Here is a 14,158-nt window from a genome sequence, read left to right as displayed (position 1 = left end):
CCTATAGACATGTTCACTGAAACCAAAATTTAGGCCATTAGGTGTCAGACGTAAGCTAAAAGTCCAAGTGAACTAGTGCCCACTAGTCCTGAAGTTCAAGTGAGATGGACGCACACCAAAATGAGTCAAAGTGATCCGCTAAGTACCCACTAGTTCGGAAGTTTGAACTGGACGTACAATGTAGTCCATCAACCATTAATTAAGTCCCACAGACTCACCAAGTTTATGTCCATTCTAAGATGTTCGTGACTAATACAGCTCCAAAGTTAGACCAGTAAATATGTCGACACTTTGGTTTTCTTTGTTCCCAAGACTTTCCTCCCTAGCTTAGATTTTACGTTAAGAAATGGAATGGAATAATATAAAGAATAAAGGAATAATATTTATTAAAATGGAAATGAAATTTAGGTTTTCCGTTTGAATTGTCGGATCGGATCGTTTAATCCTAAGGTCGTAGTTAAGGGAGTAAGACTATAAATAGGGAGCCACTTTTTGGTGCCTAGGGGAGGAAGGAACTCTGATTATTGATCCGAGAAAGTTAGAGAAGAAAATTTAGGAGAGTTTGGTTAGAAAGGTTTCATTGGATAGACTTAGATACGTGTTCGCGGAAGTGCTTGCCCCTCGTTGATTGATCTTGTTCTCTAAGTAACATTGGAATCACCTCTGTGCGAAAACAGGTAACATTGAAACCTAAAACTCGCTGTGAAAACATGTATAAGAGAGAATGGTCGAGCTTATTAAATATTAATGGAAGATGATTACTTGCTCTGTTTGATTGTTAGAAGCATAGTTTCTTTGTTCTATTGCTTTATTTAGTGGTGATCACCTTGAATATATTCTGATCTGTTTCATCTTGTGCTAAACTTGATTTTGGTCTTTTTGTTTTACGGCATAAGTGGGTCTGTCTGATCAAACGTTGCATCATATAGTTTGTGTTGCTCATTCTTTCAATGATCATCCTTTTTTTTTATTTGCATAACTAATTAATTAATATTGGTCATATCATAATCTTTAGTTAATAGCTTTAGGAAAGCATCTCATAAGCAGTCTGTTCATGCCAACACATGCATAGTGGTCAGACGGTGTCCATATCGTTTGCAATATTGTTTGGTGCAATTCCATATTGAGTCATGCCATGTTTACCTCCTTGTTCGTTGGCAACTATGATTGATGAGAAATTGAAAATAATAATAATAATAATAATAATTGTTAGGAAAATAATAATAATAATAATTGTTTGGGTAACTGTTTCGTCTTATTTGGGATTCTATTAAGGTGTCATAATAATAATAATAATTTCTCAATAATAATAATAATAATTTCGATAATTTGGTGATAATAATTCTGGTAATAATAATAATTTTGATAATTTTGGTGATAATAAGAATTCTTTTGATTTGACCGGGTTTGTTTCCATTTTACAGGATTCAGTGCATCGTTACTTAGCTTGATAATTTAATTGGTAATTTTATGATTTTATTTCATTATTTGTTAGTACGAATTAGAACCCTAAAATCCCGATTATAAAGTAGAGGCCAATTTTCGAAATGGACGGGTTAGGTGCCTCACACTTTTCTAGCACGTATCTTGATTTCCGGATTTTTTTCTTTGTTTTGGACCAGTGTTTCTTTTGGGTCTCAATTCCCTAAATTGGGTGACGACTTCCCTTATTATTAATTTTCCACGTGATCCCCATTTAGATATTTAGAAATCCTAATGAATTTCGATGATATCTACACGCGTTCCAGGGGTGTCTTAAGATCCCACCGTTCCTTCTGACTTACAAGATTTTGATCCTCGTACTAAACTAGCTGCCTTCTTGGCTTATTGGCTTGGTCATGACTTGTCCGGATACTCCAAGAAGGGCACTATCAAGGATGGTGTACTTATTATGGCTGTTCTCATGTCCAGGGGTGTGACTTACCCTTTGGCTTCGATGTGTCTAGGAGGATTATATCATCATTTGGATGTTCTGTTCCACGACCTCCGGCGGGCCAATGATGAGACCTTCACTGTTCAGTCTTGTTCATACAACCTTTTTTCAAGTATGGTTATGGGCGCATTTTCGAGGATGTTGCCCAAGGTTGAAGGAATTAAACATTGTTGGTAAGAAGATCTATATGGACAATAGAGGTCGACAACGTCGTGCGCGTGTGACGGTTGGTCACCATAGGATGGATTTATATGAAAGGGTCATGTCCAAGAAAGAGTTTAATTTCTGTGAGCAGTTGGACAAAATCGAGGCGTTCACCTTTTGTCCATATAACTATGATATTTGTGGTCTCGCTCCCTATGTTTTTGCTGTCGATGAACCTGATTATTGGTATCATATCATACCTAATGTTGCAGTTGGTATTGACTGTGACTGGGATTTTATTGCAGCGACTATTCCCTGTTCTCTCCTTGGCTTCTTCGGGTAGGTACTTTGTTATTTCTTATAATATTGAGAGCGCGGCGCGCCAAGCTAGGTATGATCAATGGTGTTCCACAGTGATTAGGCCTTCTATTTTATCATCTTCTGAAGAGGTGGCTGCTAGCTTTGATCGGTTGGTCTTCAATTCTCATTCCTCCTTTATTTCCAATTTTGTTAGGAAGCGTCAACGCCCTATTATTGGTCGACAATTATTAGTAACTCGTAACTGGCAAAGCTTCTGGTCTCGTGAGACTAAAGCTTTGAGGGCCTTTTGTTCTTCTCCTTCTGTTCGTGATGCGGCTCCTGACGTCATCTCCACGCAGCATAGTGATCGTATAACGATACCTCAAAAAGTCCTCGCTGATTCCAAGCTTCAATCTTGTTCCAAGGGAAAGAATGTGGGTTCTGGTCCTTGTAGTAATCCTATATCATCTAGCACCCAGGCTCAACTCAAGGAGATGCTTTCAGTGCGTCGAGTCTTTGTTACCTTTGCTGGGGTATGAGATTATTCCTTGTCCCTCTTCCCCTCTCTCTTTTTTTTTTTAACAAAACAAAATCGAGTGACACGCTGATTACCTTGTTTCCTTGCTACTTTGCAGTCTGGTACTAGTAGTTTTCCGGAACCGCGCACTCCTGTTGTGGATCCAGTTTCGCCTCTTCCTATTGACTATTTGGATGTGTAAGGTTGGAACACGCCTGAAGGGTGTTACGGCGAACTCCGTATCATGGCCAAGACCTTAATTTTGTTGGTAAAAAAATATGTCTCTCTCGCCCCCTCCTTTTGTCGTCAAAGGAAAGGAAATAAAAACCATCAGTTTTTTTTATTTATTATTATTATCCTGAATGAAACCACTGACCCGGAATTAGTACAAAAACTGAGGGATCTATTTTGACGGGAAATAGTGTTTAGATCTAAATTACCCGTATAATCCATATATTTCTCCCCCCTTTTGTCACAAAATTGACAAAGACATGAAAGAATATAAAAGAGAAAACCGAAAGGATCTTACAAGTTCTTAAGAACTCATACAACCTTTTAGAGTTATGCACGGTCTAACATACCATTTTAGATAAGCTATACTACAACCGAAACTATCTAAATAATTTTCTTTACAATATTATCAAGGAAACAATTGCACGAAGCAATTGATCATTTGATTTGATAAGTCGGAAAAAAATAGTAATTAACCCCGCTGCTTATCAGGATCCAAATATTCACAAATAATTGTACCTCATTTAGACAAGACAAAACTAGAATATGTGGTTTTCTTCTCAAAGATCCGATTGGACTTGAAAAATCTTACCTCATTTTGATAAGCCTAAACTAAGATCAGGATTGACTCAGTTTTTCTTATCAGGAATCAATTGGACTAAACAATTGAACCTCCTAATTTGTTAAGCAAAAGAAATAATAGGAAATTTAAATCAATTTTTCTTAACAAGCTAATGCTTGTCAAACATAAATAAATCGTTACCTTACACTTCGATATGAACACTAGGATCCAAATCAATCAAGTTTTCATATCAGGAAAGATTATCAAAATAATTCTTCCCTCGGTTTCAACAACCACTCTCCCCACAAAGATATGACGTTTAAGCACCAGTTCAATAAAGAAATCTTCCCCTGGTGAGTTGTTATTCACTGCAAGACAAAAGTCTAACAAACAAGACAACCTTTACCAGAAAAAGGTCGATAAAGTATTATATTTTACGTCACCAATGTAAAAGACTAAAACCGAAACTCATATTCATACTACATAACACAATTTATGAAAACTAAATCGATAATAGTATAATCGTGACTTCACACATGAGTTTAATCATATCTACTTATGATCTTTTGACAAACCCTTTCTGGTCTCGTGTGGGGTGCTTTTGTCAAAAGATCATAAGTAGTTATGATTAAACTCATGTGTGAAGTCACGATTATATTAATAATATGAGACCATAAATAATAGGGTTTGATTAAACTCATATATATATATATATATATATATATATATATATATATATATATATATATAATATGATACCAGAAATAATAGGGTTTGATCAAAACCGAAATAATATCTCATATACCGAAAGCAAAGGAAAAGAAATAATCATTCAGATCAAGCAATGCAATCGTAACTATCAAAAGAATGACACAAAGAATTTAAAATAAAACTTAATCATTCATTTTATTGATAGTTGAATAAACTTTACACAAACATTGAAATAAATCAACAATTGATTAGTTTATTCATATAAAAGACATAAAATAAGAAACAAATCCTATTCATCTATTGATGTATCTTTTATTCACTTGTTTGCCGTGCAAGAGTTTGCTTAATGTCTTCTGCAATAATTATTAATATCACAAACTCCTTTTATCCTATCACTGGTTTCAAGGAAACCATTGTGTGGAGAATACATATTTATACTTGAAATACTTCCTTTTTGGGTTCACAAAAGATCGTTGTATTTTCTTAACTCGAATTATATTGTGATAAAGGTTTGTCACAACATAGTTTTTCAATAGAACAAACATCCTTATCCTATTAGAAAAACTTCAAATTAATAGAGAGCGATAGTTGTTTTGATTCTCTATTTGGAAGTAACTTTCTCTTCTGTTGTTTCTAAAATCCAATCCATTAGGATTACATCTGAGAACTGATAACAAGAAGAAAAAAATCACAATATTCACAAGATATAGGATTTTATTTCTCATAGTAGTATAGATACATACACTGTGAAAATTTGAAATACTTGAGGAGATATTGCATAACCCATTTAAATCAACATTACAGAGAATTTTTCTTTACATAATCAAAAGTATCAAATCAAAACAAAACAACACCTCGAATTAACTTAAAACGCAATACCCAAGTCTCCCGATATATAATAATTTCTTTATGGCTAATCTTTCTTCATTCTCTGTGGAGAAGGGAGGAAAATAGGTGAGCAAACCATATCCCAGTAAGAAGTTCCCAAAAATAATAGAGTGTATCGAAAAACAAACAAATGCAGCAGATACAATAATTAAAACCACCACAAAAAAAAATTCGCAACAATACTTGCGTCATTTTCTACCATAAATACTTAACATTTTGTTAATCAAAATCTTCAACCTTAAATTCTAGATCCTTAATCTAGCTGTCATGGTTGTTCGGGGTACAACCCAATCGCTCTGAAGAACAGCCTCTCGAGAGAATGCCAGCTGTCCTGAACTTTCAGACAGTTCAATAAATTTTTATTTTATTTTATTTTATTTATTTATTTATTTTTGCTTCAGAAACTACTTAATTAATTTCGAAACTACTTTTCTTTCCAAAATTTCTTAAACAATGTAAGATAAATTTACTAATATATTAAATTCACTTTCATAACCAAAACTCAAAAATTCTGCATTAATATGATTTCTATAAAAATAAAGAAAATGCATATGTAATTATACAATCAATAGGCGATATACGCGATAAAAATATTTCAAATCAGTTTACATGTGTACGACAGAATGGTTAATTCTTAAAGTAAATAAATACAAATACAAAATAAATACAAATCACATAGCAATTTTGTTTTTAAAAAGATAAACAGTGAAGGTGATGTTTTCTCTTTATTTATTTTTGTAAGCAAATAAGACAAAATAGTAATACATGGAGCAAAATATTAAAACAAAGATTCAAAATAATTAAACAACAATTCTTAGTAATTTATACACAAAACTGCATCATTAAATCAATATACACAAAACAAAACAAACAAAAATCATCACTATTAACATAGGTTTAAAAATAAAATCAATATAAAATTTTAATGCTATAATACCCCCTACATTTTTACCAAATCACAAGCACTTGAATCAATCCAAATCCAAACAAAGATGCACAATTTCCAAGAAGTTGAAGGATTAATAGCTTCATTTTTCTTTTAACTTTTTGTTTTCTTTTTATTATATTATTAAATTAAAGTAAAAAGGTAAAGAGAAAAAAGTAGAAGGAAAGAGAGATGAAAGCGATGGCTAAAAGATGAAACAAAAAGAAGAAAAGTTGAAGAAGAAGAAGAAAGTGACGACTCACTTTTTCTTTTTTGGTTTCTTTTTCCTATACATGTATATCTATTAATAAAACCCTAGCTTACTTTTAATCACCTCGGAAGTTTAATAAGGGATAAATTACTTAGGTAAATACACCCTCTCAAGTTTCTAGCAAAAAATATATATATGTCACACTGCATAATCACTACGTAATTAAAATTTATAATTATTATTTTATTTTTTGGTAATCATAAATATACTCGAAACTAAATATTTTTTCTTTATAAATTAAGTATTAATTAAAATCCAAATAAAATAGTATGGATGAGTTTAAGGCGCGAAAATTGTATTGAGAAAATTACGGGGTTTTACACTATTAACCTCTTAAAAAGAATGTCGCCCCGAAATTCAAAAATCAAAAATACCGCGTGTTAGAAAAACCGAGCCATAATCCTTTTGATTTCCATTCGACTATGAAACAAGTTCATACGTCTACTTCCTTAAACTTATGTAATTAAACATAGTTTTCTAGGTATGAAATCAAACCTATTTTCACTACACAATCTAGTAACAAGTTACAGAGATTATGTCGATGTCGCAGTTACGAAGTCCAAAAGATAAGCATATGCTTCGTAATTCAATATACCAATATAAAACGATTATTACTTATTGATATATATTGTTCATTGACAATTTGATCATCATATGGTAATCAAATCTATTATACTAGATTTTCACATATATAACTTCGCATGTTATGTTTTTCAATCGAAAACCACTTGAAAGAAAATAATATAAAATTGAAAACAAGTCAAGTCATGTATTACTAACCTCAGGTGAAATTATGATGTTATCGTCGTTGTCGATACGTCTTCGGAATCTTCATGTCTTCAAAGTAATGCTTTTATGTCTCAACATTTCTAAACTTCCGAGTCTAACCTAACGAAGTTGACTCTAGTAATATAATCAATCAACTTATAAGTTTTGATACTAAAATACGACAACCAACCTTGACATACCAATGCTTGGTGGGTTAAACCTAGCAGTGCTCTAAAACATCTTCATCCGATAAGAACCAACTTGTCTGAATAGTCTTTGTACACGCATAAAACTCGGGCACAAGCCTCACCTAGGGTCTATGCTTCTTTCTCAACGTCTCAAACACGCTCATGGCTAGTAAATTGAGCATGAATCGTCCATTTTTAACCAAGAAACGTGGATAAACTCCCATGGGATCCTCGTGCTCTGGACCCACGGGAAATAGTACGGCTTCCACGTGATTTGTGTTAACGGCCATGAAGGGGTGGAGCTTGATCTCATCTTCTTTAATGCTCTACACGCAATCTCTAAGGCATTGCTTGCCTTTTCACGTGACTCATCCTAGTCATATTACAAATTAGAGGATATCTCTCTATCTTGGCAACTTTGGCAAAAGAGAATATTTCTCTCTCTCAAAACTTCATCACAAAAGCTGACTCAATCACGCACAATATCAACTAGGGTTTTGGTTTGGCGGTTAAAGACACGTGTGAGAAATACCCTGCCCTATTTCTCACTGGTGAAGAGAGCAAATGCAGTGGAATAAAGAGATATGTTCAACCTATTTTATCTCTATTTATTCCTGAAAGATGGGAAAAATGCTCCACAGAGAAAGCAATTCTTATTTTCACCAACTTGAGATTAGAGTATTTGGCTTTAAATAAGTCCTCTATTTATCCAAGCTATCACACAACTTTCTCATAAAAGCTCACAACAATAACTTGTTCTCTAATCTCTCTCTTCATCTCTGCTTTCCTCCCTAAGACCAATCCTAACCTCTCATGTGAATGAAGAATCCTTTTAACGGACACTGTGCATGGTTTACGTAAAGATTATCCGTGCTCAACCTCCTGTAACTCACTTTCAGAACCCTAAAATCTCGCTTTTATCCTCTCATCAATTTTAGGTAACTACAATTCCTAACATGAATTCATATTTATAAGAAATTTAAATTTTAATCTATATATTAATAGCTTAATGGACTAGTTCACCTAACAGTTTGTTTTACTTTGGTTGACCTTTAACATCCCCTTTAAACATTCAAGATCAGAAAAATAAACCGAAAAACAATCAAATAGAATAGTCAATCCCGAGGTAAAATCAAATTGTCTAAAGTAAAACTTGGCGTAATATTTTTCGGAAGATGTATTTTCTTCGTCCGGTATCTGATTGACGTATTCAAATAGTCTATTTCGCATATTTTCGAGATCTATTTAATGGAGATATTGGTTTCCAAATTATTACTTTATTAACTATCATATTTTACGATCAATTGAATTATTTAAGTCATCATGTGGCATAGTTAAAATTTGTCTCGTCAATTTCCATTGACGATCTTGCAGGTCTTTATAACCACCCACTATCAATAATTTCACCGCCTACTTCATCACTCACCACCACTCATTGCCACTACCCTTACCACTGTTTCTTCCACCATTCACCAACACCAGTACAATCACTACCAATGATATTTACTATACTTATTAACGGGTTATTATCAATTACTTGAGATATATCTATTAGCACAGTTAAAGAAGTATTTATTGTGTTCCGTTAACAAGAGTTTATTCCTAAGAAAAAAATAAATGAGACTTAAATGTTATAAAACGGGCCGGCACATCATAACCCATTAAGAAGCGAGCCCACCGTATTTCGTGCGCTGATGTGCCAAAGATTAAGGTGTGTCGTGCTCGTAATGTGCCATGTTGTGCCTGGCACATTTGTTTTACATTTTTCAAAGTAAATATTTTCAATATATTTAGATATTATATGTGTTGTTATTGAAATAATTCGACATAACAAAGATAGAATGTCCAAAAATGGTTAGAATAAACACTCTTTTGTGAAGTATATAAAAAAAATATGTTGTATTATACTGTACTGTATAGTCTTTTATATATGTTATGACGTGTTTTGTTAGCGTGATGTCACGTGCTTATCTGTGCCACATGATGTGTTGTTTCACTGTGACGATTATCCTGACCCATCACAGCACATTAAGCTAACATGATGTGGCATGCTGGGTTTACTCACGTGTTGGGATGTGATGGTCTCGTGCTGCTGCGGCTCAATCTACACTGTATTGCAGGCTAAAGAAAATATCTAAATCTGTAATAACAGTTATTTTTATGCTCCAAAATAATCGTAAAACATGGTCCTGAAATTTTCACTACTACCACCATTCAGATTCAAACTCCTTTTTTCTGACTTACATTATAGCTCATTAACAATGAATAACCATGCATACATATTGATTATAATTTACATATATCACATGAATGATATAAAAATAAATGCCACCCTTAATCTGAAAATAGGGATAGAGATTGCTCTAATAATATAAAACTTTATAACGGGTCCAATGCATTCTCATTAGAAAATTTCTACTTATTATATATGTAGGAACAAGTGATTACAAGTGGTCTAAGTGTCCCACAACTATGGTTACAACTTCATATGTAATGCACACTAGCCAAAAGTGAGAATAATCTCTAATTATAATCTCCTATAAGAAGTAGTTTATATAGGTATGTCTTCATCATTCCTGAATGAGAGCTGGAAATTAAGAAATACACTGCTTACATCCATTTATTTCTTCTTTTAAAATTTGCGCCGCTTTAGCTTTTTCAATGAAACGACCTATAAATGTGAAACAATACAATGTTCAACGCTAGCCACCGTACTATATATATCAACGGGTTTTTCACTTGGTTTAAAATGAACACTTTTCTAATATAGAACTTGTAAGAACACATTTTTGCATTTTGTACTTTATAGTACAAATCTTGGAAAGGGTAGAAGAACTTGTTTGGTGATAAAAATAAATATATATTATGTGATTATTACATGGATATTCCAAAAAAAACTTCCAAATATATAAAACATATAGTATTCTTTTTTGTATTTTAAAGATATAAAGATTTTAAGTTTTCTATTGACTTTTACAATGACATTAAAATTTCCTTACACTTGCAAAAATAAGCTTATTTTACGATTTCACCTTTTAAATCATATACAGTATTAATTGTTATTGGTGATGTTGGAAGAGGGTTAGACAAAATTTTGTGATGGATCATAAACAAAACTTTCCAAAAATTTTAGTACTAAAGGATAATTTTTGATAAACCATGAGGTGAGAGAACCTCAAAGCCGCTCGCACGCATGAAGTGAAACCCACCCCACCATAAAGTGGCTCCCTACTAGTTTTGCGTGGGTTGGAACCCGTTTCATGTGTGTGACGGTTTTTGATAGTCCCACCTTGCGGTCTGTACAGAATCATTGTGTACTGATTACTACATATGTTGTAAAGGAATAACACGTTCACATGTTATTTGAAATGTTTCTGCAAAATTTCGATCTACGTGCTAAAAGGCAAATCAAACATATGTGTTTGTCCATAAGGTCTTAAGTATATAAATGAACGAATTAACCTCATTTTATGTTTACTTTTCTATTATATGCGGTGATACTTAAGTAACCAACCGCAAAATAATCTCTTTGCTTGATAATAGGAGAGATGTTGTAAATGTTTACCATTCAACTAGAAGTAGAACTGCATCTATCTCCTTCCTTTGAAGATCTTGAACTTACGTTGATCTCGTTTAACTTTACCTCGCAATTTTAGTAAGCAATTAAGTTTCTCATATACTTCATAGAGCTAGGATAAAAGAGATAAAAGGGAATGAGAAAGATATCAGCTTACTCGTTTTTGTAAACAAGCATTCTCATCTTGCAGAGCTTTTTGCTGCATTTTAGTACATCAACCGCAAGCAATTAGTCTCACCAATTTTAGTAGTTAAAGCATATGATTCAGGAAGCCATTCAAGGACTTCAACACAGCATCATTTTAGTTAATAATAACAGGTCGTGCCTTTTCAATTATCTTTGTCTACAACTACCTACCTTGGAGAGAAATTTTCTTCAAGCTATATATTTCCGTAGACACTTCTTATTAAGCTCTAGATACACAGGATTATGCATTTGTAGTCGAATCGTTAAGCTGAGATAGATTGTTACAAGAGCTAATATGTTTATTTACTCAATTGAGTTTCAAATTCGGGAACAATAAAAACTCAAGGAGACTAATTATTAAGATTCAAGGTTATAGTTTGTTACCTTTCGCTTCAACATATTGATGTGCTCTGCGAGTAAACGCCTCTGTAATTAGAGATAATCATGGTCAAATTAGCAAGCAAAACAAGCAAATTAGAAACAAGTAGATATTATCGAACAACAAAATATTTGAGGAACCAAACTACGGGATATATACATGCCTTTCGGGAGCGGACACGTTCAACACCAGTCTTAATTTGTCGTTCAAGTTGCTTCAAATCTTTCATGTCCAACAATGGTAAATCTTCTCCACAGATATGCCTAGATATGCGTAAGCCATATATATTAGTAAATCTTAGAGACATACATTAGTACATATAATTTGTGGCAAGGAAAATAGTACGTACTTGTTTCTTGCTTCCAACATGTCTGCTAATTTCTTCATTTCATCGATTTCTGTCCTCCAAAACTGCAATCGATGTATCATCATCATATTACAAAGATATTGAACGATCACTAAAATATATATTTTGACATATTAATATGTTCGTTTAACATATTAATAATATTCTGCTAAGATCAAGTTAAGCTGACAAGATCGATATTCATCAACCACGTATGATATGGAGTCATCGACTGTCCGTTATAAGGTATGGACGTTGATATTAAAATATACCTCTGCAGTTCTAGAACGCTGAGTACATGACGATGATTCGGGCAACCCTGCTACACTTCGGTATCTCGCAATAGTCCTATCAATGCTGCTGTACGCATGACCACAAATTAGAATACTATTCAATCAAAGAACAAGAAGATCTGCCAAGGAATAAGATATATGAGTTGTGTATGAACAACGTACTCATGACTAGCAAACTGAAAGGCTTTTCCAGAAGGGGAGAAGACAACAAGAGCAACTTCTGCTTCACAGAGGATAGAAAGCTCAAAAGCTTTCTTGAGAAGTCCATTTCTTCTCTTGGAGAAGGTGACTTGCCTGCTTGTTGTGTTCTCTATTCTCTTCAACTCTACTTTCCCTCTCCCCATATCTCTCTAGTTACCTATAAAAGAGCCACAAACAAAGCAATCTAAGTTCCCAAATTTATATGCCTATTTCTGTCTAGTTGTGACAACAAAAATGAAAGTAAGATATTAAACTATATATAACAATTGTTAAGGTTTATAGGATTTACTCTACGGGAGACTGCTATAGCAGCATCCTTTATGATCATGTACCCCGGATGCAACTGGTATCACTGGTAAACGAGTCCCTATATGCAACACGTCATCATCCCCGTAAGTTATTTCTTCGATCAAACTGTGTTCCAAACAATCATCTGTTGCCACGTACAAGTTACTTTCTTTTCCCATAACTATAGAGGTCGCCATGGCCCCATGGGTGCCGCATTCATGCATTTCGAATGCCTTAGGCTAAGTGCTATACTACGTCACCTAGGATAACCTCCTAAGGTCTATGACATTGCCAATCTAGCATATTAGTCGTAGAATTAAATAGAGCCCAATATTGTTTGGTTTAGCGTAACCAATTTCAATCCTCAGATCAAAAAATAAATTTAGATGCGCGGAACCATTCAGCGAAAAGATGATTTTTATAGCGCAACTATCTCGCTGCTAGTTTAAGTGCAAAAAAATGTCATAAAAAAAAATTAGTGTTAACAAATAGACAAAATATTTTTTTGAACTGCAATACTTTTTGGCTAATCTAACAACTCAATCTAACCCACGTGACTTAGTCTAACATTAGTACACAAGCTTCCTCCTTCCAACAAGTTAATGACATTGCACTGGGAGTTCTTTTTTATTATTTCTTTCTCAATCGGTTGACATAATTAACTGTACACAGGGATCTAAGGATGTACCATGGCCATGGGCATCGGAACTAAGAAATTAATCACCATGGCGTTAGGAGAGTTACCGGTGAGTCGTAATAAAAGCTACTGTCTCCCCTTAAGAAAATATATTTAGTATTTACGCACATCTAACCGAACGAGCATTATTTAGATATCCCTCGTTGCATGAAAAGAGCTATGGCTTAAGGCAGGAAAAGATAAGCTGTAGATGCGTCCCTGGCTGTTTCCACGGGACCACTATGCATTAGTGGGTTAAGTTTTTATGTAGAAAAGAAGGTTAAAAGAAGTCAGTTGATGATGCATGTAACATACAATTTCAGATTTCAAAACATAAAAAAAGAGAATGAAAAGATAAAGATAAAAAGAGAAAGGATGGGGATGAGTGGTGATGGGGTGTTGAGCTCAAATGCAAAACAAGACATGGTAGAGGTATTTTGTCGATCAATGAATGGAAGATAAAAAGAGAAGTCTGCTAAATTTGAAGTGTAAGGAATCATATGTAGACACGATGACACTACATATATGGTTTTGTTACGAACCCTAGGAAATAGTAAGAGAAATGCAACATCACCATCGACATCAGTCGCTCAATTGGGAGTAAAAAAATCTTCTTCTTTTCTTTATTCTCGAGTTGCTTTTCAGATAGTCCCAAGTGATGTCAATGGCGATAAGACATCCTGTAATCAATCTAATCAAATAAAGAAATTATTAACGCTTAACTTTATACGTAAATTTCTTCCTTTTTGACATTTACGTTTCCCCGATGGATTA

The 14,158-nt window shown here is 33.8% G+C and overlaps 2 protein-coding genes across 12 annotated transcripts; one reads left to right on the top strand and one right to left on the bottom strand.

Moving 5' to 3' along the window:
- Positions 1–410: 410 nt before the first annotated feature.
- LOC113362736 lies at positions 411–3,265 on the top strand. Of its 9 annotated transcripts, XM_026605223.1 has the most exons (5): positions 413–677; positions 1,425–1,462; positions 1,947–2,416; positions 2,592–2,910; positions 3,013–3,265. In XM_026605223.1, exons 3-5 carry the CDS (start codon positions 1,968–1,970, stop codon positions 3,094–3,096), a joined length of 852 nt encoding a protein of 283 aa, XP_026461008.1. In that variant the 5' UTR covers positions 413–677; positions 1,425–1,462; positions 1,947–1,967; the 3' UTR covers positions 3,097–3,265. The 9 variants fall into 9 exon arrangements, 6 of the variants coding, with proteins under 6 accessions (XP_026461008.1, XP_026461007.1, XP_026461004.1 ...); XR_003365808.1 differs by having other exon boundaries at positions 411–677; positions 2,383–2,910; XM_026605222.1 differs by lacking the exon at positions 1,425–1,462 and having other exon boundaries at positions 1,912–2,416.
- A 2,043-nt stretch (positions 3,266–5,308) lies between these two features.
- LOC113362734 (MADS-box transcription factor 14-like) lies at positions 5,309–12,661 on the bottom strand. Of its 3 annotated transcripts, none has more exons than XM_026605217.1 (8): positions 12,382–12,658; positions 12,199–12,286; positions 11,930–11,991; positions 11,744–11,843; positions 11,586–11,627; positions 11,173–11,214; positions 11,004–11,075; positions 5,309–5,329 (listed from the first exon to the last, which is right to left on the bottom strand). In XM_026605217.1, the coding sequence occupies exons 1-7, from the start codon at positions 12,561–12,563 to the stop codon at positions 11,007–11,009; spliced, it is 585 nt and encodes a 194-aa protein (XP_026461002.1). In that variant the 5' UTR covers positions 12,564–12,658; the 3' UTR covers positions 5,309–5,329; positions 11,004–11,006. The 3 variants fall into 3 exon arrangements, with proteins under 3 accessions (XP_026461002.1, XP_026461003.1, XP_026461001.1); XM_026605218.1 differs by lacking the exon at positions 5,309–5,329 and adding an exon at positions 9,694–10,109 and having other exon boundaries at positions 12,199–12,283; positions 12,382–12,661; XM_026605216.1 differs by lacking the exon at positions 5,309–5,329 and adding an exon at positions 9,694–10,109 and having other exon boundaries at positions 12,382–12,656.
- Positions 12,662–14,158: the final 1,497 nt, after the last annotated feature.

Source organism: Papaver somniferum, chromosome 4, assembly GCF_003573695.1.
Source record: "Papaver somniferum cultivar HN1 chromosome 4, ASM357369v1, whole genome shotgun sequence".
NCBI classification, from domain to species: Eukaryota; Viridiplantae; Streptophyta; class Magnoliopsida; order Ranunculales; family Papaveraceae; genus Papaver; species Papaver somniferum.
The sequence above is the reverse complement of the archived record's forward strand: the minus strand, read 5'-3'. Positions and strand labels throughout refer to the sequence as shown.

Excerpts from the sequence above, each read along its gene's own strand:
- LOC113362734 (XM_026605217.1), bottom strand. The coding sequence starts at position 12,563 with ATGGGGAGAGGGAAAGTAGAGTTGAAGAGAATAGAGAACACAACAAGC. Across the intron at positions 11,992-12,198 it reads AGCGTTCTAGAACTGCAGAG|TTTTGGAGGACAGAAATCGA; the intron begins GTATATTTTAAT and ends CATCGATTGCAG. Across the intron at positions 11,628-11,743 it reads AACGTGTCCGCTCCCGAAAG|AGGCGTTTACTCGCAGAGCA; the intron begins GCATGTATATAT and ends CTCTAATTACAG.
- LOC113362736 (XM_026605222.1), top strand. The coding sequence starts at position 1,968 with ATGTTCTGTTCCACGACCTCCGGCGGGCCAATGATGAGACCTTCACTG. Across the intron at positions 2,417-2,591 it reads TCTCTCCTTGGCTTCTTCGG|GAAGCGTCAACGCCCTATTA; the intron begins GTAGGTACTTTG and ends CAATTTTGTTAG. Across the intron at positions 2,911-3,012 it reads TCTTTGTTACCTTTGCTGGG|TCTGGTACTAGTAGTTTTCC; the intron begins GTATGAGATTAT and ends GCTACTTTGCAG.